This window comes from Colletotrichum tamarilloi (assembly GCF_030869305.1).
Source record: "Colletotrichum tamarilloi strain Tom-12 chromosome Unknown Scaffold_4.1, whole genome shotgun sequence".
NCBI classification, from domain to species: domain Eukaryota; kingdom Fungi; phylum Ascomycota; class Sordariomycetes; order Glomerellales; family Glomerellaceae; genus Colletotrichum; species Colletotrichum tamarilloi.
This window is the reverse complement of record NW_026849387.1, coordinates 223,323-246,891: the sequence shown is the minus strand read 5'-3', so window position 1 is coordinate 246,891 and position 23,569 is coordinate 223,323. Positions and strand designations below refer to the sequence as shown.

At 53.4% G+C, this 23,569-nt stretch overlaps 10 protein-coding genes across 10 annotated transcripts; 1 reads left to right on the top strand and 9 right to left on the bottom strand.

Annotated features, from left to right (window-relative positions):
* Window positions 1-92: 92 nt before the first annotated feature.
* On the bottom strand, window positions 93-1,472 carry CTAM01_01728 (phosphatidylserine decarboxylase; the record flags this gene model as incomplete). Its single annotated transcript, XM_060517769.1, has 1 exon — window positions 93-1,472. One exon carries the CDS (start codon window positions 1,470-1,472, stop codon window positions 93-95), a length of 1,380 nt encoding a protein of 459 aa, XP_060387303.1.
* A 1,381-nt stretch (window positions 1,473-2,853) lies between these two features.
* On the bottom strand, window positions 2,854-3,414 carry CTAM01_01727 (asparagine synthetase; the record flags this gene model as incomplete). The annotated part of the gene is made up of 1 exon (XM_060517768.1): window positions 2,854-3,414. The coding sequence occupies one exon, from the start codon at window positions 3,412-3,414 to the stop codon at window positions 2,854-2,856; it is 561 nt and encodes a 186-aa protein (XP_060387302.1).
* A 42-nt stretch (window positions 3,415-3,456) lies between these two features.
* Window positions 3,457-5,050, bottom strand: CTAM01_01726 (asparagine synthetase; the record flags this gene model as incomplete). The annotated part of the gene is made up of 4 exons (XM_060517767.1): window positions 3,457-4,022; window positions 4,075-4,333; window positions 4,396-4,963; window positions 5,025-5,050. The coding sequence occupies 4 exons, from the start codon at window positions 5,048-5,050 to the stop codon at window positions 3,457-3,459; spliced, it is 1,419 nt and encodes a 472-aa protein (XP_060387301.1).
* Window positions 5,051-5,949: 899 nt separating this feature from the next.
* Window positions 5,950-6,984, bottom strand: CTAM01_01725 (uncharacterized protein; the record flags this gene model as incomplete). The annotated part of the gene is made up of 1 exon (XM_060517766.1): window positions 5,950-6,984. One exon carries the CDS (start codon window positions 6,982-6,984, stop codon window positions 5,950-5,952), a length of 1,035 nt encoding a protein of 344 aa, XP_060387300.1.
* A 30-nt stretch (window positions 6,985-7,014) lies between these two features.
* CTAM01_01724 (uncharacterized protein) lies at window positions 7,015-7,377 on the bottom strand (the record flags this gene model as incomplete). Its single annotated transcript, XM_060517765.1, has 1 exon — window positions 7,015-7,377. One exon carries the CDS (start codon window positions 7,375-7,377, stop codon window positions 7,015-7,017), a length of 363 nt encoding a protein of 120 aa, XP_060387299.1.
* Window positions 7,378-7,796: 419 nt separating this feature from the next.
* CTAM01_01723 (metalloproteinase) lies at window positions 7,797-8,930 on the bottom strand (the record flags this gene model as incomplete). Its single annotated transcript, XM_060517764.1, has 2 exons — window positions 7,797-8,629; window positions 8,690-8,930. 2 exons carry the CDS (start codon window positions 8,928-8,930, stop codon window positions 7,797-7,799), a joined length of 1,074 nt encoding a protein of 357 aa, XP_060387298.1.
* A 1,199-nt stretch (window positions 8,931-10,129) lies between these two features.
* Window positions 10,130-10,747, top strand: CTAM01_01722 (uncharacterized protein; the record flags this gene model as incomplete). Its single annotated transcript, XM_060517763.1, has 1 exon — window positions 10,130-10,747. One exon carries the CDS (start codon window positions 10,130-10,132, stop codon window positions 10,745-10,747), a length of 618 nt encoding a protein of 205 aa, XP_060387297.1.
* A 264-nt stretch (window positions 10,748-11,011) lies between these two features.
* On the bottom strand, window positions 11,012-16,044 carry CTAM01_01721 (uncharacterized protein; the record flags this gene model as incomplete). Its single annotated transcript, XM_060517762.1, has 5 exons — window positions 11,012-11,208; window positions 11,257-12,237; window positions 12,292-14,481; window positions 14,840-15,865; window positions 15,918-16,044. The coding sequence occupies 5 exons, from the start codon at window positions 16,042-16,044 to the stop codon at window positions 11,012-11,014; spliced, it is 4,521 nt and encodes a 1,506-aa protein (XP_060387296.1).
* Window positions 16,045-17,799: 1,755 nt separating this feature from the next.
* Window positions 17,800-19,648, bottom strand: CTAM01_01720 (uncharacterized protein; the record flags this gene model as incomplete). Its single annotated transcript, XM_060517761.1, has 3 exons — window positions 17,800-18,389; window positions 18,468-19,008; window positions 19,271-19,648. 3 exons carry the CDS (start codon window positions 19,646-19,648, stop codon window positions 17,800-17,802), a joined length of 1,509 nt encoding a protein of 502 aa, XP_060387295.1.
* A 1,246-nt stretch (window positions 19,649-20,894) lies between these two features.
* CTAM01_01719 (uncharacterized protein) lies at window positions 20,895-23,569 on the bottom strand (the record flags this gene model as incomplete). Its single annotated transcript, XM_060517760.1, has 3 exons — window positions 20,895-21,304; window positions 21,356-21,455; window positions 21,509-23,569. 3 exons carry the CDS (start codon window positions 23,567-23,569, stop codon window positions 20,895-20,897), a joined length of 2,571 nt encoding a protein of 856 aa, XP_060387294.1.

Here is a 23,569-nt window from a genome sequence, read left to right as displayed (position 1 = left end):
TCTCAGCAAGATTCAGATTTCAGATTTCAGATATCACCATTCGGGAGCTACTGCGTGCGAGTACAGACATGAGCCTGAGCCAACTAACCCAATCAGTGGTATCCATTCGAAGTCCCATTCGAGCCCTGCCCAGGCGCCTTCGCCAACACACTCCCGTATCTCGAGTAGTCGTCCTTGGGCGACGGCACAAAGTGCTCAGGCGTCAACTTGGCACGCGGCTCAAACACGCAGATGATGTCCGACCCGCCAAACAAGAACGTCGAGATCTCCTGGCCCTTCTGCAGCTTCTGTCCCACGCGGACCGATAGCTTGACCGACGAGACCATGGCCATGCCAATCGGCAGCACGGCCACCTTGCCGAGCACCGGATTGTCAATGATTACCAGGCCTCTCGTCTGGAGGAACTGGTAGCCCGGGGAGTCGGGCGCCTCGGGCCGGCAGTTGGGGTCCTTCTCAATGTCCTCGGCCGTCACGAAGAGCTTGCGGATCGGACGACACTGTTGGTCCACTTCGAGGTACGCCGCTCCCTGGATGTTCTTGGCCTCGATGACTGTCCCGGAGACGGGCGCGTGCTGCCGGTGGTAGTTGAACGTGTTCAAGAAGGCATGCATCCAGACGCCCCCGTGGAAACAGTCCGCATACTCGCTGCCCTGGAGCAGGGCTCCGATGGTCCAGGGGAGGCCCTTGATCTCAATGATACCCGTGTCCTGAACGTTGACGATGCTCTGGTTGTAGAGCGAATTGTCGTAGGTGCAGTCCGCAGGGTAAGTGATGACCCTATCATCGTCCTGATCCGCAATGGGTCTCACGCCCGGCTTGAGGTGGCGGGAGAAGAAGTCGTTGAAGGTGCGGAAGCCGCCTTCGGGGATGAGTGCCTCTTCTTTGATCATGTACTTTGGCGAGTCGACAAATGTCTGGAAGGTCTTCTCGTTGATGGACGCCGGCGTGTCCATGAAGAGCCCGATGAGCTGCGCAAACACCACGATCCAGCTCGATAGCGGGGTCAGCGGCAACCCAACCGAGCTCGGGTGGACGAGCGTCTGCTCGCGCAGCAGCGGCTGCTGGTCGAGGATGAAGTAGAACAGGCACAGGATGTCGTACACATCCTTGGCCTGGACGTTCTCAGTGGGAGTCCACTTGAGCATGTCGTTGGCAAACTTGTAGAATGTGTCTGCGTCTTCGATGCCCATTTTCGCCATGAATTCTGGGATTTTCCCCAGTGCCGACTGAACAGCCTTGGTAAGGTTGTCCTTTGGAATAAGGGACATGAAGAGGATGATGATGGGGTTGAAGTGGATGATTCCTTCGTCTGCAACGGGCTCGTAGGTGTTGGGGGGCATGAAGGAACCCCACGAGGACTTGCTGCCTCTGGAGATCGAGCCTGGAACGGATCCCGGCTGCTTGAGGTAGGGGTTTGACGGGATCGGCTGGAAGCCGACTTCCTCGTCAGTGGCAGTGGGGAGACCCGGCATGATGGGTGATGTTTTGCTAGAAAGTTTAGGAAGAGTAAAGAAGTCTTTGTTTGGGTTTCGAACTGGAATCTGAGTGCTTGATGGTCAAGAAGAGCCTGATTCTACTCATCCCCATCTGAGGATTCCTGGCTCATTTATAGACGAGCCAGACCGCCCTCTCCCCCTTTCTCTCCTTGATCTCAACGACGCACGAACTGAAGGTCAAGAGCTATCAACGTCAACGGGGAGGAGGAGCAGGGAGCGGGCACTAGTCACGGCCCGTTGCCGTACCGCTGCCGGAGAACTGAGACCGGCTTTGTTGTCTCACTTCCCCTCTGTTGATCAACGGCACCCCGCGCAGGTGTCCCGTTACTCCCGCTCCTTGACGCGTACTCGGATGATGCCAGATCGGGATACAAGATTCTAGCGTCTTGTTAGCTTGGCGGGGTTGTCAAGGTGCTTTTAGTATGACATGGTGTTGATCTTTTGCGATCTGCGAGAGGTTCGTTTCTTGCTTCTCCTTACAGACTTATGCCTACTTTCACTCGCGCGATGTATGAGGTAACTTGCCGGATCGTTGCAGGCGTCAACCGAATCTGTCCAACCGTTGTGTAAGCCAGGGCGGGAAGCACTGCCGGCGTAGCAACTATTGCGATCTGTTCGGACCTGTCGTAACTTTGCATCGTGGTGTTGTTGGACTACTTGGTCCTGCTTGCCTGCAATTTCTCTTAATCTCGTTTGACACCCGTAAACGGCGAGACATCTAGATGCAGGTTTCACTTGCACATAAATTTTACCACGGCTCCCCTCAGTTGCTTCACCGTACCGTCGAAAGATATAGCCATAAGGGGATAGAAATATGCTCGGTCAGTTCATCTGCTTTCTTGGCGGTACGAAGTTGATAATTGAAGCCAATGGTTCATGATGGAGGTGAGGACCAGGGCTGCCGATCACTACTTACTCACCCTCCTGGTGACCGGAACTGAGAGCCGGGAAATGGCTAAGCCATTGACATCTGGGTAGAGAGAATTGGAACTCTCGTATTTAGTTGCGCGAATACGCTTGAACACCGGTGCGTCTTGCTGTTGAGAGGCCAGAGGCATGGCATAGTAAGAAGGTAGCTACCCTTTTCGCGGATACGACGGAAAGCAGACAAGCTCAAAGTGAAGCCCTAGAGAGATCACGGCATCTTGCCCGTAACCTACGGCATGCCCTCGATCCAGCTCTTTCTTTCTTGCGGAATTTGGCTTGATACTATCTCGTGCGGTCTGAGCAGCTGATATGGTTGTGCGACTCTGAAAGTCAATGACTTCAATCCAAGCGCGCGGTGTCTTCTCCTCATCCTGACAGAATGCATCAAGTGCCGCAGCAGCAAATCACCCCCTTCAGCGTCCCTATTGATCTATCTCTGAGATCTGGCCCGTTTCACGCCAAATTTCTGACTCAAAACCACCCAGGCACCGACGACAAGTATCTTCCTGAACGCTGCGGGGTCACCGCTTTCACCAGATGCAGTCTCAAGACACCGTGATATGCTCCCAAAGTCGACAAAGCCAAGGCATTCGACCGCGTCTTTCGTCAGAAACCCCCTAAATATTCGCTGTACCGGCCCTCCCACGGGCCACTTCCATGGGGACGAGTATGGGTGCTTCTTGCGGTTGTAGATCTCGTCCGTGATGAACGGCCGCCCCGCCTCCCGCAGGACCTTCTTGTCAATGATGCGATCTCGGACGGCGGCCATGTTCACCCAGAAGAAGCTCTGAGGCGCTACTTTCTTTCTCTTCTCTTTCTCGTCGTTATTGGTTCCTATGGAATCCTCGGGCTTACTATAGCTCATCTTGACGCCCGGCGGAAGCCCATTGACGTACTCCGCCAGCTCGTGGTCCAGGAACGAGAAACGCGCCTCGGTACTGTGCGCCATCTCCGACCTGTCGCCCAGACAGGTCAAGACCATGTTCGCCATGGAGGTCTTGAGGAAGACGTACAGCGCCGAGTGGAGGCTGTGTCAGCGCGTTCGAATCTTCTCCTGGGCGTCTGGGGGGACGGAGTTGAGGATCGCTTCGTAGACGCTGAGTGTGTTCTGTTTTTCTCTCACCCAGGGGAGAAACACGTCCGATGAGAGAAAGCCTCGCCATTGGACCATGAAGACGTCCAAGCCTGCGAGAGAGTCGAAGCCGGTGCTTTCTTCCGTTCGGGAGTGATCAAACATGCCCATCCCTTTGTACATGCTTCGCAACTGCGCTGCGGCGGACTCGTTTAGCGCTTCCCGAAGCTCGGTATCCTTCGTTAGCTCCATCAACGGCAAGGCATCGTCGGGCTCACGTATGAAGTCGGAGACTAGGAATAGGTACCCTGCAAAGTGCCCATCTGCCCCTTCACCCGTCAGCACAACGGGGATCCCTTGCTGGCGAGGTAGCTCTGTGAGGGCGTACTTCCCGACGCTGTTCATGTCGAAGTGGTGGTGCTCGGTGTGGTATACGGAGTCGGCGAAGTGCTTTGCTAGTTCTTCCTCGTCCATAACTTTTTTTACAGTGTTCAAGTCTAGCCATTCTTCTGTGCGTTCTGCAATGTCTTGCCAAGTTGTTAGCATGAATCTAGGGCGTGGGTGCACCCAATGACCTACCGTATTCGTTATACTGGGAATCAGAAGCAAAGGAGATGCTCAAGCAAGTGATCCTATTTTTAATATCCTGGTTCCCCAGCTTCACTCCTCTTTCTCGTACGAGCTGCGTTGTTATACCAGCCACAATGGACGAGTCGAGACCACCTGAAAGATAGATGCTGACGGGGACATCGGCTTGGAGGCGGAGGCGTACGGCATCTACTAAGCGCTCGCGAACTCCGTCGACCATCTCATCCATACTGCGTGTCTCTTTGACGGTCTAAACAGCTTTTAAGCCTATCAATCACCGTTCGGCTTATACATTCATGTGAAGCCACTCACCTTATCCGCATACTCGGCATCCCAATACCGATGCTGCGTCACGCTCCCGTCTCGACCGAACTGCACCCAATGCCCCGGCAACACCTTCTTCACTCCCTTGAACAGCGTACCTTCGCCTAGAACCGCCGCACCGCTGCAGATGGCATCGACGTCCCACTCGGGCCCCCACCCCATGGGCAGAAACCCCTTGATCTCCGAGGCGATCAAGAGTTTGGCCGGCGTCTCGCTACTGTATGTCCAGAAAAGAGGCTTGATGCCGAAACGGTCCCTCGCGGCGATAACATCACCGGATCGCTCACCGTATAAGACGAAGGCGAATTCGCCACGCAGGTGCTTAAAGAGCCCGCGAACTCCGTGGTGTTGGTACAGAGCCAGGATGACTTCACTGTCGCTCCTCCCGGAGAAGTTGTAATCGAACTCGGTGGTACAGCGGCCGCGGATGCCGAAGTGGTCGTAAATCTCGCCGTTCACGACGACGTGGATTTTCTCATCTTCACTGTGTAAGGGTTGAAGGCCCGTTGGCGAAAAATCTATGATTGAGAGGCGTGCGTGGCCGAGACCTTCATGACTGTGTCAATTTCCGGCAAACGATCTCAAACCTGAGTCAATGGAGCTGAGATGAAGCATACCGACGGTAGCGTCGCTGTTTATCCATGTTCCTTCTGCGTCTGGCACTCGATGCTGAAGGAGAGATAGGCTTCGTGTTAGTTTACTTTGCACATCGGCGCCTCGTTCCGATGATTCGTTTTGTGGACTGCCGGATTGGATGGTGGCTGTTGGCCCGCACATTCTTGAGATGAAGTTTTCTGTGATTGTTCATCAGATGAAGTTCCTGCTGGTTCTGTAAGAGAGCCAAGTACGATATGGGAGTAGTTCATGAAAGAGAAGCGGCCAGAAAGAGAAGGCGATGCATGTTCAGAAGTTTTCAGAACCAGTGGACAATGCTTGAATCACGAGCTGAGTCTGGCAGGAAGTATCGCTCCCGGGTCTTCTCTAAACTTCCTTCAACAAAGTGATGTTGGGTTGCATCCTCGCCGTTGGGATTCAGAGTTTCGTACAGAAGAATCAAAGTTTCGGGCAGCTGGGTACCGGGGAAGAGCAATACGTTTGCCTGTATCCCACTGTTGGTGAACCACCAAGTTGTGTTGTCTGAAACTCGCGACTCCATGTTTCTCCAAGAATTCGACTCTACACGGAAGCCATGGAGAGGGAAATGAGGCGCACGGGTCGGGACAGCCTGCGTTAACCACGAAAGTTCCGTCTTGGTGAGTGACTCTCAGACGTTTTTCTTACCTTATGTTGCAGATAGGAATAAGCTAAGGCACAAATGAGAGCCTTCCTGGGAGGAAGTTGCCAGCCAGCTCTGGTTAAAAGTCGACCAAGGTATGATTCAAAATTCAAAACCCACTTCAAACTATCAAACTATCAAACTGTAACTGCCTTCAGCACGCCAAGAATCCGAATCATTACAGAGAAACTCGAGTCGATTGCCTGGAGCGGTCTGAATACTAGCTTTTAGTAAGAACCTATCAAATTTCGGTGACAATTCTCCATCTATTTGTGAACCAACTTTTCGGCAGAAGTCGTTGGTATAGGTCCGTATACAATCCGCGGTGGCTGCGCTCTCATGGCACTCCCCACGAACCGATCAATACTCCAACTCCGGGCCTCAACATCATGAATTGAAACAAAGGCTTGATGCTTGCTCTTCTGAGCGGCTTCCCAGAGTTTCTTCATTGCGTACTCTCTCTGGTGAAAGCGTCGCACGTCATAGAAGTTATTGACAAGCTGTTGCAGCCGTACACGCATGAATCCTCTGTATATTCCGGGCGTCTCTGATTGCCGTGGTTCATCATTTGTAGTAAGTGTCTTGTCCGCATCGTCGTGGTCAGGGTCAACAGCCCAAACCCACATGTCGTCGACGAGCCTATGTGCACCAAGGACCGATTTGACGCTTGGCTTGTCTACCATCAGAAAGACATTTCGTATAATGCCGCCTTCTAGAGCACTGGTTTCTGAATACACAGGTGCGCCAGAGACGATGCCTTCTTGTGTTTGACTCCTTGTGCCTCTGTCTCGGATGGACTTGAACCTTGTACGCAAGATGCGGAAGCTGGCGAGTCTCTCTTCGTCCTCTCTTCCACCTCTCTGGTCCTCGTCAATAGTCAGCTCACTAGTATCCTCTTCTGCGTCGCCTCGACCAACAGCTTGTCTGGCGCTCATCTCCTTGCCGCCACCTGCAGCATCACTGGTAGGCCACTCAAGCTTCTGCAATTTCCACTTGTTATTGATGGCACTGCTTCCCGCCCCAACCGCGTCGCGAGCGTGGAATAGAACGCCATCTCTCCGAGCCATGTACCTATCGGCTTCTTCGCCGTTGGCGAACGCCTTTGGATCGATGAACATGCCATACCCCCAAACCTTCTCCCCTTTGTCCTCCTCCCACAGACGTCTCACCCATGGGCGCGCCTTGGACAAGGCAGTTTCAGTCTCCTGCCTCTGTCTCGCTTTCCATGATTCCTTTTCGCGCCTCCAGTGCTCTGTGATAGCATTGTTGATGGCTTTCTCTTCATTTTCTGCATAGAGCATGTGGCGTACCGCCCCGAGACGCTTCTGGGCTTATTCATACTCCTCTTCTGAGACTCTATCGGGTCCCATGATCAGCCCGGCTGCCCGTGAGACTTCACGTTCCTCGCCTGGCGAGACATTCATCCAGTAGCGGTTCTTGAGCAGAGAGTTCTCTGCGGCGGTCAGCTGCGAGGGTGACTCGACAGCACGCTCAAGGAGATCTTCTTTGGATAGCTTAGTCGATTCAGCAATGTTCGCTGCTTGAGTTTCGGCATTTGGAAAGTCGAGCAAACGCTCCTGATCATGGGGAGCGAGTGACGGCGAGGCATCATTCTGAGAGAGTATGAATTCCTCGGATGCTAAGAACGATTGGATGAGCTCGTCTGCGTCGTCAATCTTGCGAATGACCCGCATGAAAGACCTGAAGTGATTCTCCAAACTTTACGAAGGCGAAGACGGCATTGAGATGTGGTTTGGCAGCAGGAGCTACAGTATTCTGGCGTTTGAGTAGTGGCCCGACCATTCGCTGTCGGTTGAGGTGCACTAGATCGTGGACTGATGGTTTAGCGGGCAAGCCAAGGTGCTTAAACCCGTGCACTACCCCCACTCAACCAACACTTCTCGTTTGTACCCCTATTTTGAATAACTACAACCCAAACCGAACATCTAGGTCTTCTCATCATCTATGTATCACGTTCTTATGTAATTGAAAGGCAAGTGCATGATTGATCAATGGTGTGATATTTGTTCATGGAAGGTATAGATACATGTTATATGCTGGCTAATATTGTACAAAGAAACGTCTCAACCCGAGCCATCGTAGACCACCGCATTTAGCAGTTGGTCTGGATGCCCTGAGAGTACATGGCAAAGGAATCGGCATTGTTCAATGCCTGGGAAGTGCTGAGGGAGTCGACGCAGCCCTCGTAGCCGTAGCAGACGTCGTCGGTGCCGCCAACCTCAGTCAAGTGAGTGGACTCGTGAACCAGGACGTACGGCTGGTCGGTGGCGCGGCACGAGGTGGTGGAGGCGGGGAACTGGAAGAAGTAGTCGCAGACGACAATGTAACCGCCGCTGCCAGGCTGGGCGTAGGCGACGACACCGTCGCTGCAGAAGTTGCCGACGTCGGTGCAGTAGAGGCCGGCGCCGCTCGACGTGCTGCCGAGGAGGGTGGCGGCCTTGCCAAAGATACCGGCGACGGTGGACTTTGTGCTCGACGTGGTCGACTTGAAGTACTGCTGCAGGCGAGTTCCCGCGTTGGCGGCCGTCTGGGCGTTGGTCGCGTAGGTCTTGGCCTTGGAGAGGGCGGCGGTGACGGCCGTCTTCTTGGTGCCGGTGCAGTCGGACTGGATGGTGACGCGCTTGGCGTTCAGGGACTCGTGGAAGGCGGCGTGCACCGAGGCGGCCTGGGTGCCGTCGACGGTGGCCTGGAGGACGCCCGAGTCGAAGACGACCTGGCCGGCAATCTTGTTGCTGCCCTCCTCGGCGTAGCGGAGGGATCCCGTGCTGGAGATGTTGAAGTCGCCACCGCTGCTGAGGTCGTGGACCTGGGCGGCGTCCCACTGGACCTTGACGACCTCGCCGGCCTCGATGGTCTGGAAGGCAGAGTCGGGGAGATCGGCATCGTGAACGTAGACTCGCACGCCAGTGAAGGCAACCTTGCTGACTATGGATAGTGTTAGATACTGTTTGCTTTTGGAGTGTATGAAGAGTAGTCTAGACTTACCACCAGTGCCATCGACCGAGCTCGTCGAGAACTGGGCCTTCTCAACGGGCGATCCATCGAGGATCGAGCCCGCCTTAAGAACACGAAGGGGCGTGCTTCCGGTGTTGGTGATGCTAGCCTTCAGCTCGCTGTTGCCGACCTGCTCGACTTTCACATCGAGGGGCTCCGCACGTCTGCCCAGGTTGACGGCAGCGCCGTTGGCAAGGGCGGCGAGGCAAGAAACGACAGTGGCGGCCTTCATGGTGGCTGAGTAAGGTGGTGGGACTTTAAAGAGAGTGTAGGACGAAGCCGTTGGAAGATGCTGGATTCTTCTCAAGAGGAAGGATAGTTAGCAGCGAGAGAGGAAGGCTTTATGGCTCCTCCATAACTCCTGAGAGGGAAGCCCCCTGATCTGAAGGTAACCCTTCTTGGGACCTCAAACGAACAGTAGATTGCATCACGGAGAAGAAACTTCAAGGATACGGGTGCGAAGCCGGGGCAACGTTCCACCACGGAGAATTGTCCCAGTGGTTCGGGATGCGGGTGCGAAGTTGGGAGGATGGAAATTATCCGATCATGTCCAAAATAGAGACGAACAGGAAAGCTGATACACGAGGCTTCCACCAACCGAAGCGCGCAGCCGCGGATAGAGGTGGGTGTGTCAAGCGGGGCCATCTCGTAACGGATCTACACAGACTACTATAACTGAAGCCATCCCCAGCTGCTTCGTTGTACGAATGGGAGCCATGGTTATGATGGTTTAGAAGCGGCTCCCACTCCTTTAGTGAGCTTAATATGAGCCTTAAGAGGTCGTTATGGAGTAGGAGGTGCCGGGTTCGGAGTTTAAAGTAAATAGAGTAGTGGGCCAGGTCGACTCTGATTAGCTGTTTAGTTTCACTACCGACAGCCGTACACCAAAACGTGGACTTGGCAAGGTCTTGGCTGCGTGCCGTTTTGATTTAAACAACAGTGGCGCTGCTTTGATTCAGACTCGCTCGGGGCAACTTTTAATCTCGGCAGCGACAACCTCATACGCGCGTGTACGTAACAAATGTTTGCCCCGCATTCATGCTCGGTCTAGCCCCAATATCCTACAAACGTCCGTTCCCTTCATGATTCTCATCGGTTCTGCGACCTGCCTAAAGGAGCATCAAAGCCGTTGACGATCCAATCAGGCATTCTCCATTTGCCTCCTCTTCCTTGCGTAGTGGACTCGTCTGGAGCTTTGTCAGGAGACTGTCGTGGCACAACATCGTCATCGTTCTCATTCTTTCTCAAATCTCGATTCTCTTGGCCCCCTGAACTCATCATCACCTTTCCAGCAACCCAACATACAGACTTTGCCTCCATCACCATCAACCCGTGAACTCTGAAGCTCTCGTACCTGAAGAAACCTCACTCAATTCTACATTGCTTACTCTCACTCTCCAAACACCCCTAGTCAAAAAAGAGTCATCATACATGAACCCTCATCACCGTAGCCGAGGGCCTCTTTCATTCCCGGCCGCCCTAGCAATCGGCGCCGTCATCGTACTCACATTCTACTTTTACTCACCACTACAATCCTTCACAATGACTTCTGACTCCTCCTCATCTTTCCTCAACAACCTCGAGGTGAGGCTGTCTCAGTCCGGCACCTCGCCTCCCAAAGTCTCAGTGTCCGTCAAGAACACACACCCGGACACGCCCGTGACGCTCCTGAAATGGAACTCCCCGCTTGACCCCGCCGTTCTCGGCCTGGGCCAGGTGTCCATCCAGCCGGCCGGGGCCTCCGAGCCGATCGAGACCCACGCCATCATGATCAACCGCAAGATGCCGCCCGGCGCCGAGTCGCTCATCACATTGCGACCCGGTGAGAGCGCGGATCAAGTTGTTGAGCTTCGCGAGCCAAGAGTGCCGGGTGATGTGTGGGAGGCAGGCAAGGCCAAGGTAGCGATGAAGGGGAGGTGGATGGCTGTCTGGCCTGGCCTGACCACGGAGGAAGTGTTGCAGAGCCCTGAGAAGTTGACGTCTGTCGGTGCTGGTGCAGGATCTTTGATAGGGGAGTGGGAGACGGAGACTATTGAGGTTGGAAACTGAGCAGTGAGCTTGTTTAGCTAGGATGTCTCAGAATTTTGATCACACGAGTCTTGCCGGATGCTCTTGAACAGTATTTTGAGAGACTGTGGTTACATCGAACGAGGGTGCAAGCTAGAAGTTTCAAAGAATGAAGCAACTTGATTTATAACACTACGAATCTTGATGGGCGCGCACTCTAACGTTCTTGACATTTACCGGTATGTAACTGAAATGAGCAGTACTCAACACATGATATGCAGAGGGAGCTTCGTGAGACGTATCACTTCATCTTGACTCTTTCATACCGGTATCTCCATACCTGCTCGGTTCGTTCTTACTTATCTGCTGGTCTGACAAGCGTTTTTTCACTTCTGCAACCTTTTCCTTGAGCGGCCGATGTATACTCGTGATGTCTGTCAGCCAATTCCGCTTCAACTGTTGCTTCTTCGGCTTTGCTGATGTAACAAAAAGCTTGTATTGGCCTTGAGTGAGTCAGTAGTGAGAACGGTCAGGTGGGGCATCACACTTACCCCAGGCCAGTCGCCCCAAATCGATTGCGTTGTAAAGAAAAATCTGGATGAGGCGAGCAACGAGAAGGACAGGTGAAACCATGAATCCTACAATGACATGAATGTAGGTGGTCCAGTAGCTAGGCTCTTTGTCTCCCAAGATCCCACATGCCGTCGAGACCTTCTCAGAGGGCAGGTCAATGAATAGATATACTATCCAGAACCGAACGTGCCCCGAAAAGCTTGCCTTGTGGATGATTGGTTGGGTTGAAGTAGGACCGCCAGGCTTTTTGTCCTTTTCAGATACCCCGCCAGCCTTGGCCTCCTCATGTTGATGTCGTGTGGGTGACACCTGCGCCTCGTGTCTCAAGTTAAACAGACTGCTGTTGATCTTCGCCTGCGAGTAGTTATTGATCGCCATTGACACTTTCTTCGCATTCGCCAGCGCCACAATGGTGAGGAAGAGCGCAATAACGGAGCAAACAATCATGGGCTTGAGGACATCGCCTGGTGGTGTTTCGCTCATGCTGAAGATGCTGGCCGCGAAGCCGAGCGGCAGGAATATGACAGTCACGTACGTGAAGAGCCGGACGTTCTCTGCGTCGATCAGCGAGAGGTTGTCACGGCTCTGTTGCTGATTGCTGATCAGCTGCTCCTTCAGTGACCGAATGCTGTTACGGTAGTTGTGTAAATCTCGCGTGTGGCGGCCTGTCGAACCTTGCATCTTCCCAATGAGGCCGCGGTATTTACGCTCGTCGTTACGTGTCCATCGCGGCCGCTCCTGGCCCCTATCTTTCTCACGCGCCTCCCATTTGAGGACGGTCGACAGCACGTCTGCGAGCTCTTCCTCCACGACCTGGAGTATCTGCTGACAGTTCTGCCACTGGGCGCTGGATGAAAAGTACTCAACGCTGCTCAGAGTCGAGAATGAGATTGTTCCCCGGTTTTCTCCCAGCTCGTGTACGACCATATCGAAGATGTCTTTGGTGCTCTGGACAATCTCTTTCAGGATTCTGTCAAAAAGCTATAACTCTAGCACTTTCCTTTGCTGCCAACCTTTTTCGTCCCACGGCTCAGGCCTCCGCCACCAATGCGAGACGTGTTCAATCATGTAACAAGTCCAGTATCGGTCGAAAAAGTCTCCTGAAAAGCGAAACCCCATCGAGCATTGCATGAGCTTTTTATTGGCAACGCCTGGAATGTTTTTCCGACTAGACGGGGGGATTCCCGTCTCTAGCTCGTAATTCTCATTGACCAGTCGATGGAAGCTCAGATGAAGTTCACTGTGCCAGGTATTGAGTACCATTGTTGTTTCTTCGAGGAACTGTTTTTCATAATGGTGATGACGGTCGAAGAAGAGCGAAATGGCTTGTCTCTCATCTGGTGGGCTGGTCATGTAGCAAACGAGAGCATGCTGGTCGCTCGCTGCTGGCAGCCAAATGAGTCTTTTCTTGGCTTCTTTGACTACACGAGGCCTTGACAAGTATCTCCAGAGCGAGTGACTCCCATCGAGATAGTGTATGTCGTTGCCGTTCGCCCTTTCCTGTTTGCTTAGATTCTTCTGCTTCCGGACATTAACCACACAAGAATACATCTCGTTGTTGTCGTCATTTCGGAAGAAAGTTGAGTCTGAAGTTGGCGAAGCATCATCCCTCTTTGGCTCTGAAAGTCTTTGCATGTACTTTTCAGCTGCCTTTGTGATTACGATGTTTGTGTTATTCATCCGTGTGCTTATGTTGTTTTGCCACGTTGGACCCAAAAACTTCCTTATCTCTTCATGGAGGCTTTCGGCTGTCTTTTCATCGCCGCCTAGAAAGGATGGATAGTTGTAGAGCCATTCATCATCAAGGTCAATGATGCTACTCTGATCAATGAAGCTATTGAAAGGGACGCTCTTTTTCATTGCCGTAGTCTTGGGCCGCTTGGACTTGACGTTCAGATACAGGCCTGCAGATACGTTTTGAGATTCACCGGCATCAGCGGCAGAACTTGTATTTGTAGGCGACCTGTGCTCCTGTCGCTTTGGCTGCTGTGTAATCATATCTGCGACTTCGTTGAAGGGGTGCTGGGGTGTCAATTGGAGCCTTTCGAGTCTAACTGGCGACTCGGGGTCTTTTCCGGCAATGTCTTTGTATGCTGAGTCGATTTTTGGAAGATGCGTGAGAAGAATGTAGGGTATTTCGAAACTTGCGAGGAAGTAGAAATCTCGGTCCTCTTCTCTGGCGAACAGCGCTGGCTCTTTCGTAGTTCCGTCCAGTTGCCCATAAAAGAGCCCGTTGGGATTTGTGGATCGAAGTAAAACGTCAAACGCAGACTTGACAAGGTCATTCGGCGACCTTTTGTTGAGAGTCATGTTCCTGGTTCCCATCATGATTGCCAGCGCATATCTGATCGAGTTGTCCCACCCTGTCTCCGAATTCTCGCTATGATGGACCTGGGCCTCAATGGTGTTATCCCAAACCTCGTCAAAGATTGTTTGTAAGAAGAAATTCCACTTGATGCCGTAGAATAAAGCAGTGTCGCTAGCATGGAGCAAAAAGCGCGTCTCGCGGGGAGACCGTGTCATTGCCAGCATTCGTTTCTTGGACACGTCGTTCTCGACAGTAAACCGCCTCAGTATATCCCTCTGGATGACATCAGAGTCGAACTTCCTGAAAATCTTCTCATCATCACTGACATGTTGGTCTCGTTGACCTATGCCAAGAACTTTCTGATCCTTTGTGTCACCCTCAGCCACCTCTTCACGATCTATTTCCCCATCGTCCGGGTGATCCTTCGTTTCAGAACATCTTCGCCGGTCATCTTCGATCGTTTTCAACGCTCTCCATATCCAGACATGTTCATTGAGTCTGTATTTGTTGTACCCTTCATCTTGTGCGTGAGGCCAGACATGGGAGGCACGCTTGTCGGACTTGTCAAGGGTATGAAGCCAGGATTTAGCAACCTTGCGTATCACCCTTCGGGCAAGTCTCCGATAGTCATTGTTATTATGGGTGTTCATAGACGCGGAAATCTTCAATAAGTGGAACGGTGTATCGGTGAAAGAGTCGCATGGCAAAAATGAACCATCATTCGTGTCAACCATGACTTTACCTGTTGGCCAGTAATTTGCTGCAAAAACTCCTCCTTCCGTAAGACCAGCTTTCGAAAGCCACTGCAAGTGGCCGCGACAGACCAAGTCTATTCTCCGTCGTAGCGACTTATAAGCATGTTCGGCTCCAGCATGCTCGGTGTCATCCAGACGCTCTGCAATTTCAGATAGGAATGAGAACGCAAAGCTAAAGAAGTCAGAATGCGCCTGACGCTGGCTTGAGAGGAAAGGGGGAGGAGTGGTTTCTATCTCACAAACTCGCTGAAGGACACACCCTATGCATTGACATATCGCCACATGTCAGAGCAACTGCCACTGTTCCTCCCTCGACAGAAGGATTCTCAACGGGAATGGCACATGCTGACAGAATATGCTCTAAATTCCGGCGAACAACAAAGTCGATGTGATCCGTTGAGCTGTTGGTCGGCAGTCGATGTGGTTGTGTATCTTTGGTCGATGGAACAGATTGCACCCATCGATTTCTGGTTTTCTCGGATTTCTCTTTTTCCTTACCTTCGGCAGGCTTGATGTATTCTGAGATACGGAACGCCGTAAATTTGACTGACGTCAGATACTTGCCGACGTCTGCTTGGACGGCTGGTACGAGGAACTCATCCCATGCAGCATTAGACTTGGTCAAATGTACCATTTTGTACGCGGTGACAACCTCAAATGTGGTTTTACTCCCCAAATATCTTGTCCAAAGGTCGGTAACCGTGCTATCCCTAGGGTCCCAATGAACAGCTTTGCCATCCACAAAGACAGACACCACAACTGCAATAGCATCCAATGGCTCAGGCGATGGGAGCTTCGCCTGTTTCGGCATTTCCTTTGGATCTTCGGTTGCTGTCTCGATTTGAATGGCAGGTGATGATATTGAGGTTGGTTCTGCTCCGTTCTCCTTTTCTTCGTCCGCTCCTTCATGCTGCAAATGCTGAACAAAAACCCACCCGTAGCCATTTGGGGCTTGGATTTGAAATTGGCCAGGCTGCTTTTCTGAATTGGGCCACTTGAGATAATCCAAGTCTCGGATCTGCATAGCTTTGGCAAATCGAAAAGGGACTTCCACATCGTCCGCCCTGTCGTTTGTAATAAGGCATTGCTGCAAAACCGTTCTCTCGTGGACCATCCACTGCAAAGTGAGTTTGAGTTTATCGCCTTCCATCTCATACCGAGGCCATCTGTCATGAACGTAACCTAGATTGCGGCATCGCCGCGGATTTATGCTAGGAAATCGCAGGCCGTAGCCAACGCACTCGCGCACTTGATCTCGCTGCATTTCGAGCAGTTGTTCAGCTCTGCTTAGAACATAGAATGGCTCGTCTGTGTCGCCATGGTCGGCGGAAAATACACCGGATTGACCAACCCCCAAAAAGCTGCTGAATTGCATCAAGTCGCCGTAGGCATTGACGGTAGCTGTTACCCCATCATCCCCAAAAGAAGCGTGGCACTTGGGGTTCGGCGGGTCGGACCAATTGCTGATTTGATCATCTTTGAGTTGGAACGTCTCATCTTTCGCACCATGCTCTCCGAAGTGACCTGATTGGCGTGAGTCGGCTGACCCTGTAAGTTTGATAGCAAAGTGACTCACGATGAATACGGCTCTTGAAAGCATCGCTGTCTTCTGCTGGAACATCGTCGTCCTTCCATAAGGGCCGCTGTTCCTCGACAGGCTTATCCGGCGCAGGTACTGAGCGCTCGCTCTCGACGCTCGACATGTTTGCGTATTGCAGAAGCAGTTGCAATTCGTAGCCTGCTCACTTAGTCGAGCGAACCTGTTTGACAGCCTGGGCGGGGCCAGATCATAGTTATATGCGTGTTGCCAAGCTGGTACATATTAAAGACAAGGGTGTGGAAGACATTTCCCAATCAAGTTCCTCCATCTTTGGTTGGTCGTTTCTTTTGGGTTGCGCGCGCAAATATTAATCACGAGGCTATTCCCGCTCTCAGCTGCTGACTGCATATCGCTTACGCCACATCACCGGGGGGAAGGCGTGGGTGACGGCAAGGCTCTGAGAAAGTATGGCATTCCTGAGAAGAGTAGGCAGGCTGGACCTCCCCAAGCCCCAACATCCTGACTTCCATGCTTCAATGTTGCCTTCCAATTCTCGTTCTTTGAAAACCGGACTGCATCGTCACTGCCCTTCTAAGAAGAGGTCTTGAACGCCATTGGGGGACACGGTACGAGTTCCTAGATCGGGCCCAGAAAGCTCCTGAGAAACAATCTCATCACGCTCTTGGATCCGAAAGGCTCTGAGAACGGCCTACTGGAGGGCTTCAAGCATATTCTGATATCACATCTCATGCTGACATTCATGAAGCTACTAAACAAGGTGCGACCAGTTCTACCGAAAGAGAAGCTGACGGTAACACAGACAGTAGCTCTAGCCTTGCGTTTTGCGGCTCAGAAGTCTCGTTTTCCTAGGCGCGGCAGAGCGTGCTGCCAAGATGGATGGTGTTATCCTGTGAGAAGGCCGTGGTTGCACTTGGAAGTCAAACCTCATGTGGTTTTCAGTTTCTGGTGAATGCGCATGCTATCTCAAATCCCTTCGGCTAAATCCTGCTGAAGAAGTTTGATGCTGCTATTTGTCCCATTCCGCCACTTTCCAGGCACTTCAATGTCGGGCTCAGGATTTGACGAACCGGGCTTGGTGCTCCCTTTCTCACAAGAAATCTCGTCGCTCGTAGCACAGGATTGATGGTTCACCCTTAGTGGTATAAAAGCTTGCTCCACGCTATCTTGACGAGCCTGCCAAGCCATCGCGGGGCGAGAAAGAGATTCCTGAGATGCACGACGAGTCTTTTGGTCGGGCACGTCATGAGCGGCGAGGCTCTAGATCAAGTCCGAATGGCTGCTAAACCAGAGAGGCCCTCGTGCCATTCAGTCATTCAGCCTTCTACTCATATTCCGGGCTGAATATACTACAAAGCTCGAGAGGAGACTTTGGAAGCTTAAGGGGTTTTGATATGTCTCATCCGTGAAACACCAGGAGTGTAAGCGTATTCTCCCACTGTTTGCCATGTCAGGCTTCATGATGTGGCTCAAGCCTGTCCACCGCCATGATAGGCTTCTATGCGGCTGAATGTATCAAGCGTCACTCGTCTGACATCAGTATGATGGTTTTATAAGTACGCGGTGTTGTTTGTAGACGAAGAATACATGAAGGTTGCGGCGGCCTGCTTTGCTCTTCTAGGCCGGTCTAAACAGATGGCAGCAACACAGTATTGATAGGAGAAAGGAAACCCATTTTTTCAACCGTTTCAGTACATCCATCTATTGAGAGCATCCTATCAGCAAGAACACATAGCCTTCTGAACATCAGATACATGTAACGACATCCGATGTTTTATGTACCAAAAATGACCTCGCAACGCTCAGCCAAACGTGACATCGTACACTGTCATATAAAACACAAAGGGACTCATTCCTCCTATGGACAAAACCTTCACCAACACCCCATCCACCCACACAATCAAGGCGGCACCCACCCAAGCTCCTCGATAGGCCACTGAATCCAAAGCCGATGATCCTGATCCAGCACAGCCCACGCCCTCGAGATCAAATGCGTAGCCCACCCCTGGAGCCACCACTCATTCTCCAACCTCTTGAGCAAGATACAAAAATGCGAAAAGATCGCAACAGCCTCCTGCGTGTGCCCGGGACTCTTCAACAGCGGCAAGAAATCCTCCGCCATGAGATACTTCCACACAAACGCGTCCGTGATATCCATGCCCCTCCCGCCGTCCCACAGAAACACGCTCAGCGTCCGCCGCAGCTCGTCGATGGCGCGGTTGTAGATCGGCAGGAGCGCGGCGTCGGCGCAGGTTTTGTTGACGAGGCGCTGGAGGTCCGCGAGGAGGTCGGACTGGATCTTGGACTCGTCGCGGGTGTGCATGTAGCGCTCGCGGCCGTGGTTGAACATTGGGGTCAGGGGCCCCGCGTAGGTGTGCGGGTCGAGTTCTTTGAGGAGGGAGCGGGTGCCGCGGAGGAGGAAGAGCCAGTCTGGGAAGGAGGACTCGCCCATGATGAGGGAGTCTGAGGATTTGCGCGGGCAGGCGAGGGCTTTTGGGGAGGTGTTAGTCCTGATTGCTGTAGACTTTTGTGAAATAGGGGTAAAAGGGTGTGAGTGACAAAACGAACCAAAAAAGATGGTCAACACCGAGAACAGATACAACTTTTCACAATTCTCCCCGTCTAGAGCGCCCATCAACCCCATGGCCGTCCGGCTCGCCATCTGGTGATACGTCAGGGCCCGGCTAATAAAGAAATCCCGCCTCTCGGGCCTATTGTGCGCGAGGTGCAGCGCCGACACGCTCAGCAGCGCGCGCATGACGTAGTCGCACTCGAGCGCTAGCCGGACGACGGGCACCTTCCACATCTGCCGCACCACGGGGTCCGTCGAAAGCGTGTTGAAGGCGAAGGTTGTGAAGTTGTGCATGAGTTCCAGGTCGATTAGGTTAAGGGAGAGGTCGTCGATGCCTCCGCCATTGCCGAGGCTGAGACCACCACCACCGGCCCTGGCCCCGGCTCCGATGTCGTCACCGTTGACGGGCCCTCCCGGGGTCGAGAGGCTGCCCGGCGAGCGCGGGACGGATGAGGAGGAGTGTCGTTGGGACTGGAGGAAGTCGCAGGGGACGGCGTGTTTGATGCAGTTCCTGCATGAGGGTTTGTGTTCGTCGCACTGTGGGGGTGGTTATTTGTCAGTTTGTCTCGGTGCTTGGGGTCACCTATTGTGTAACAAGAAGAAAATCGAGTAAGAGGGTATGGAAAAATAGACGAGGCATGAGAATGAGGGAAATGAAATGAGATGTGATGGTGGCATCAATGAGAGTGCGTGAGAAAGGAAAGTGGGTGGGGTGTATGTCACAACACCAACACCCAGGTAGAAAAACACTCGTAGCAAACGATTTGCAACACAAAGAATGGTATACTAAAGAACTCACTTTAATCTTTCGGTTCTTACACGTCCTACACCCCGTCCTCGACTTGGGATGCGACCGCCTCGAGACAACAGTCGCGCCAGTATTCGCCGTAGCCGCACCAGGAGTAGTTGTAGTAGTACCACCAGGCGTGCTCCGCCTCCCAGCACCAGCACCCGAAGCCGAGACCGTCGTACTCGTCGTGGACGAACCACCAACGCTGCTGCTCGCCGCCAAAATACTACCCAACGGCATCGCAACGCTAGGCGACTTGGTGGTGGTGGTATTGGTACCACCGGCAGCAGTCACCCCAACACCACTGTGAGGCGTCGTCGCCGTAGCCGTCGGCGTCGAACCCGGCGCCGAGGACGAGCCGCCGGACCCATTCATCGGGCTGTCCATCATTTACCGTACCGTGCCGGGTTACGCGGCAGCCCAGCCACTTCGACTTTGGTCAGCGGCGCGCAACTCGCACACAGCAGCCAACCAACCAGCCAGCAGTCTCCCCCTGGGGACGCTTAGGCCGCCGCCGCCGCCCCGGAGTAGGTAAGCAAAGGGAATGTGAGAGGGGCCGGTCACAACCCGTGTAGCGATCGGCGGGTGTGCGCGACGGTGGCGGAACCACGGTTCGAAATGCGAGAGTATGACCGAGGCCTGCGCAAATTCGGCAAAGCCTGGCTCGGGGCAGAAAAACAACGGGGACGCGGATTTTGGCAAGAGAATGGTGGCATGAAAGGAAGAGGAAGGAAACCAGTTTCGAGGGACGTGGTTGGCGGCGGCCTCGTTTTTCTCGGATGCAAGGGCTACGGGGTTCCGAATACGAGAAGGTTGTTGAGGTGTGCCCGCGGTTTCGCAAGTAAGAAGAGCGGGGATTGGCTAAGCTCCGCGCGGGCCGAAAGTCAGGTCTTCTCTACCAATATAAAGAGGTGGATGCTTCCGTCTATGTTCTAGATTAGCAAAGATGATGGAACTACTAGATAGTCCTAGGTCGCCGAGGCTCTCGTACTGGCACGGATTGGCATACCTTCCTCAGATCACAGGGAGGCCTTAGGCTCGATAGCGGTGCTCGAGTTTGTCAAATTTCACGTCAAAAGCTGCAACGTTCATTGATCCATTCCATTGAGACGATCTATCAGCGCTGTCTGCTCGCCTTCTACTCATGCTCTCTGTTGAGACCCAGGCAACACGCTTGTCTCCCTTGGCCCCTTATCTCCTCCGTTGCCTCTCCACGATTGAGCCGCCGAGATGTCGCGGGCTGTACCTTTCCTCTAAATTACCATTCTTCCCCTACGGTGACTAAACAACTATGCAATGTGACCGAAACCATTAGCAAAAAGATTCCCATGCCGCCGCCATGATGGGATGAACGAAGCATTTTCTCGTCCTGCGTAAGTCAGAAGGGGGTGTCAAGGATATCCGCGTCGATTGAAATTGGAAGTTTTCATGAGTACGTCGTGTGAATGGTTGATAAGGAGTAGGGAATTCGTTCGAGAAGCCGAGCGTGATGTCTCTTTTGCTTGCTTTCGCGCACGTCGGGAAGTGTTGCACGATACCGCCGGTGCCAAAATAAACGCCACTAATCGTCAATGGCATCCGCTCCTCAGCGCTGACCGCTGTGGGCTACACCGCCCGTGCTGTGCTTGCCAACTTATTTGGCGTGCTTCTTGAAGGCAAGAAGCTCAGACAGGCTGCCCAGCGGGCATCCGTGCTTGAGGAAGTCGTGCTGAAGAAGCTCGTCGGCAGAGGCTCTGCTCTTGACGTCTACGCACAAGCAGACCGACAGGAAAGCCTTGAGCTCCTTGCTCAACTTCTCGGGCTTCTTGAGGCGCGGAGTACCGTTGGTGGCAATCAGGTAAAGAGCCTTGAGGGGCTCCTCGTTCAGGTAAGGCGGCTCAGATTCGATCATCTCAATAGCCATGATACCCAGAGACCAGATATCAACCTTGGGGCCGTACTCCTTCTGCTTGACAACCTCAGGGGCCATCCAGTAGGGCGTTCCGACCATGGTCGCACGCTTGGACTTGGTTTCCGTGAGCTTGGCGCAGAAACCGAAATCGGCTATACAATTGGTTAGTAGGTGCGCAAGAACGGGTATTGCGATTCACTTACTAATCTTGACATTGCCACGAGCGTCCAGAAGAACGTTGTCACTCTTGATATCGCGGTGAATAATGTTTTGGGAGTGGAGATGTTGCAGACCACGGCATGTCTAGATCCTGTTAGTATTGACCCGCTGGTGTCATATATCGGTGAATCTCTTACCTCCAAGCAAATTGTGGAAATCTGCTCCTCAGTGATGCTGGGGTTGTTATCAATCACATCTGTCAGAGCGCCACCCTCCATGTACTCCATGACGACCCAGAGCTCAGCGTTGTTGTTTCGCAAGAAGGCGTCCAAAAAGTTGACAATATTGCGATGCCTGCTGTCCTTCATAACCATAATCTCGTTCACAATCAGCTCTTTCCTGGGCTGGTGAGCAAGATCCATCTGCTTAATGGCAACTTGAGCCTTGATACCCTGAGCACGCAGGACATCACGGGCAATGGGAGAAACAGCGGTTTCCTTGACCTTGGCAACGTAGACTGAACCCGAAGCACCCTGTCCAATCTTCTTTTGCTTGGAGTAGGAAAGGTTGGGGTTGTCCTTGGATACGGCCTCCTTGAGCTTGGCCATAACCTCGGTTTCGGACATGGTGGACATGCGCACATCTTGCTTGCGTTCTTGCGCAGGTGGCTTGGCAGTGAGAGCTGCCTCGGCGGCCTTGACGCCATCGCTTTGAGGGGCGGCGGGCTGAGCCTTGGACACATTCAAAGGCTTGACAGGAGCGGGCAGTCGAGACGGTGGCGGAGCCTGAGCCTGAGGAGGTTGCCTCTGCTGCTGGGGGCTGCCGTTGGGATACCGTTGCTGCTGGCTCGAGGGCTGGTCTTGCCGAGGCATGCGCTGGCCCTGGTTGGGATCTCGCATGGAACTGGAGCTTTGTTGCGAAGTCATCGGGGGACGGTTTGGCGTGCCCGCGGTGGTGGGCGGCGATGGTGCCGGGCGCTGCGCACGCAGGCCATTGACTTGCTGCTGCTGTGACGGCTTGGGTGCTGGGGGGGCTGCCCTCGAAGGGTTGTATCTGTCTGTTTGTGGGATGGAAGAGCTGCCGCCGTAGCCACCAATCTCTTGTTGGGCCATGGGCGTCTTGGTCTTGGGGATGGAAGCGTTGAATACTTCTAGGTCCCGCCGGTTTTGCTCCTCAATCTCCCTTTCTCGGGAACGCTGCGCCTCGAGCTGCTTCATGCGCTGCTCCTCGCGAGGATCCGGCTGGTAGTTGGGAGCCATACCCTGCATTTGCTGGCGCTGCTGCTGCTGTTCCGTGGGCGAAGGCCGGCGTTGTTGGCCTTGCGATGACGGCTGGGTATTGTAGCTGGGTTGACGCTGGGCCTGAGAAGGCGGCATAGGCCTAGGCGGCGCAACTCCTGCACCGCCGCCGCCATAACCAAGCTGCTTGTTCTGCTGGCTGCTGGCGGGAGGCGTAGGTGTGAGGCTGGAGTATTGCTGGGGGTTCTCGGCGCGCTTGGTCAGATCTGAGTAGAAGTCGAGGACCTCAAAGACAGCCTGGGGGTTGCGCTCGTAATCCTCCTTGGTGATGGCGGATGAGTTGAGGAGCTTCGACCATTCGGGTGGCAAGCCGACAAACTCGCCAGTCTGGGGGTCAAAACCAACGTGGACTGCATGGGAGAAGTTGGTGGGGTTGCTGACACCGCCCATTCCAGGGCAGGCGCCGTAAATAAGATCAATCCATTCGTACAAGTCGTCGTCGCTCTTGACACGAATTTGCAACGTCTTGGTCTGGCCATCGTCCTCGCCGGGGCTGTTTGACGAGCCGCTAGGGTTTCTCTTAATCTCGAAAATGGTGCCAGCGGCCTCGACACGGCCGACGTTGACGACGTCTTTCAGGAAGAGGGTATACGCGACCTTGCCACCCTCAGTCTTGTGGAAGTCGAGCGACTCTTTTCGCAGGATGAGGTATTTCTGCTTCCACGGGTTGATAAAGTTCTTGGACTCCTTCACGGAAGCCCAGCCCTCCTTCTTGACAGCGACGCCTCCCATGCCATCGTTCTGATTGCTCTGTTGGCGGGCGATGGGGAGGGAGATTGTGGAGCCGGTGTAGGTCGAAGTCGCTGTGCTCCGGATAGGAGAAATAGCCATGTTGGCCATGCTGCCGGGTAAGGTATTGCTTGGGGTGAGGGCGAGACGAGGTCGATCGGTAGGTGGTCGTGGCGCCGGGCCTGGGTTCATGAACTGGCCGGACGAGTACACACTGCGTTCGTTAGCCAT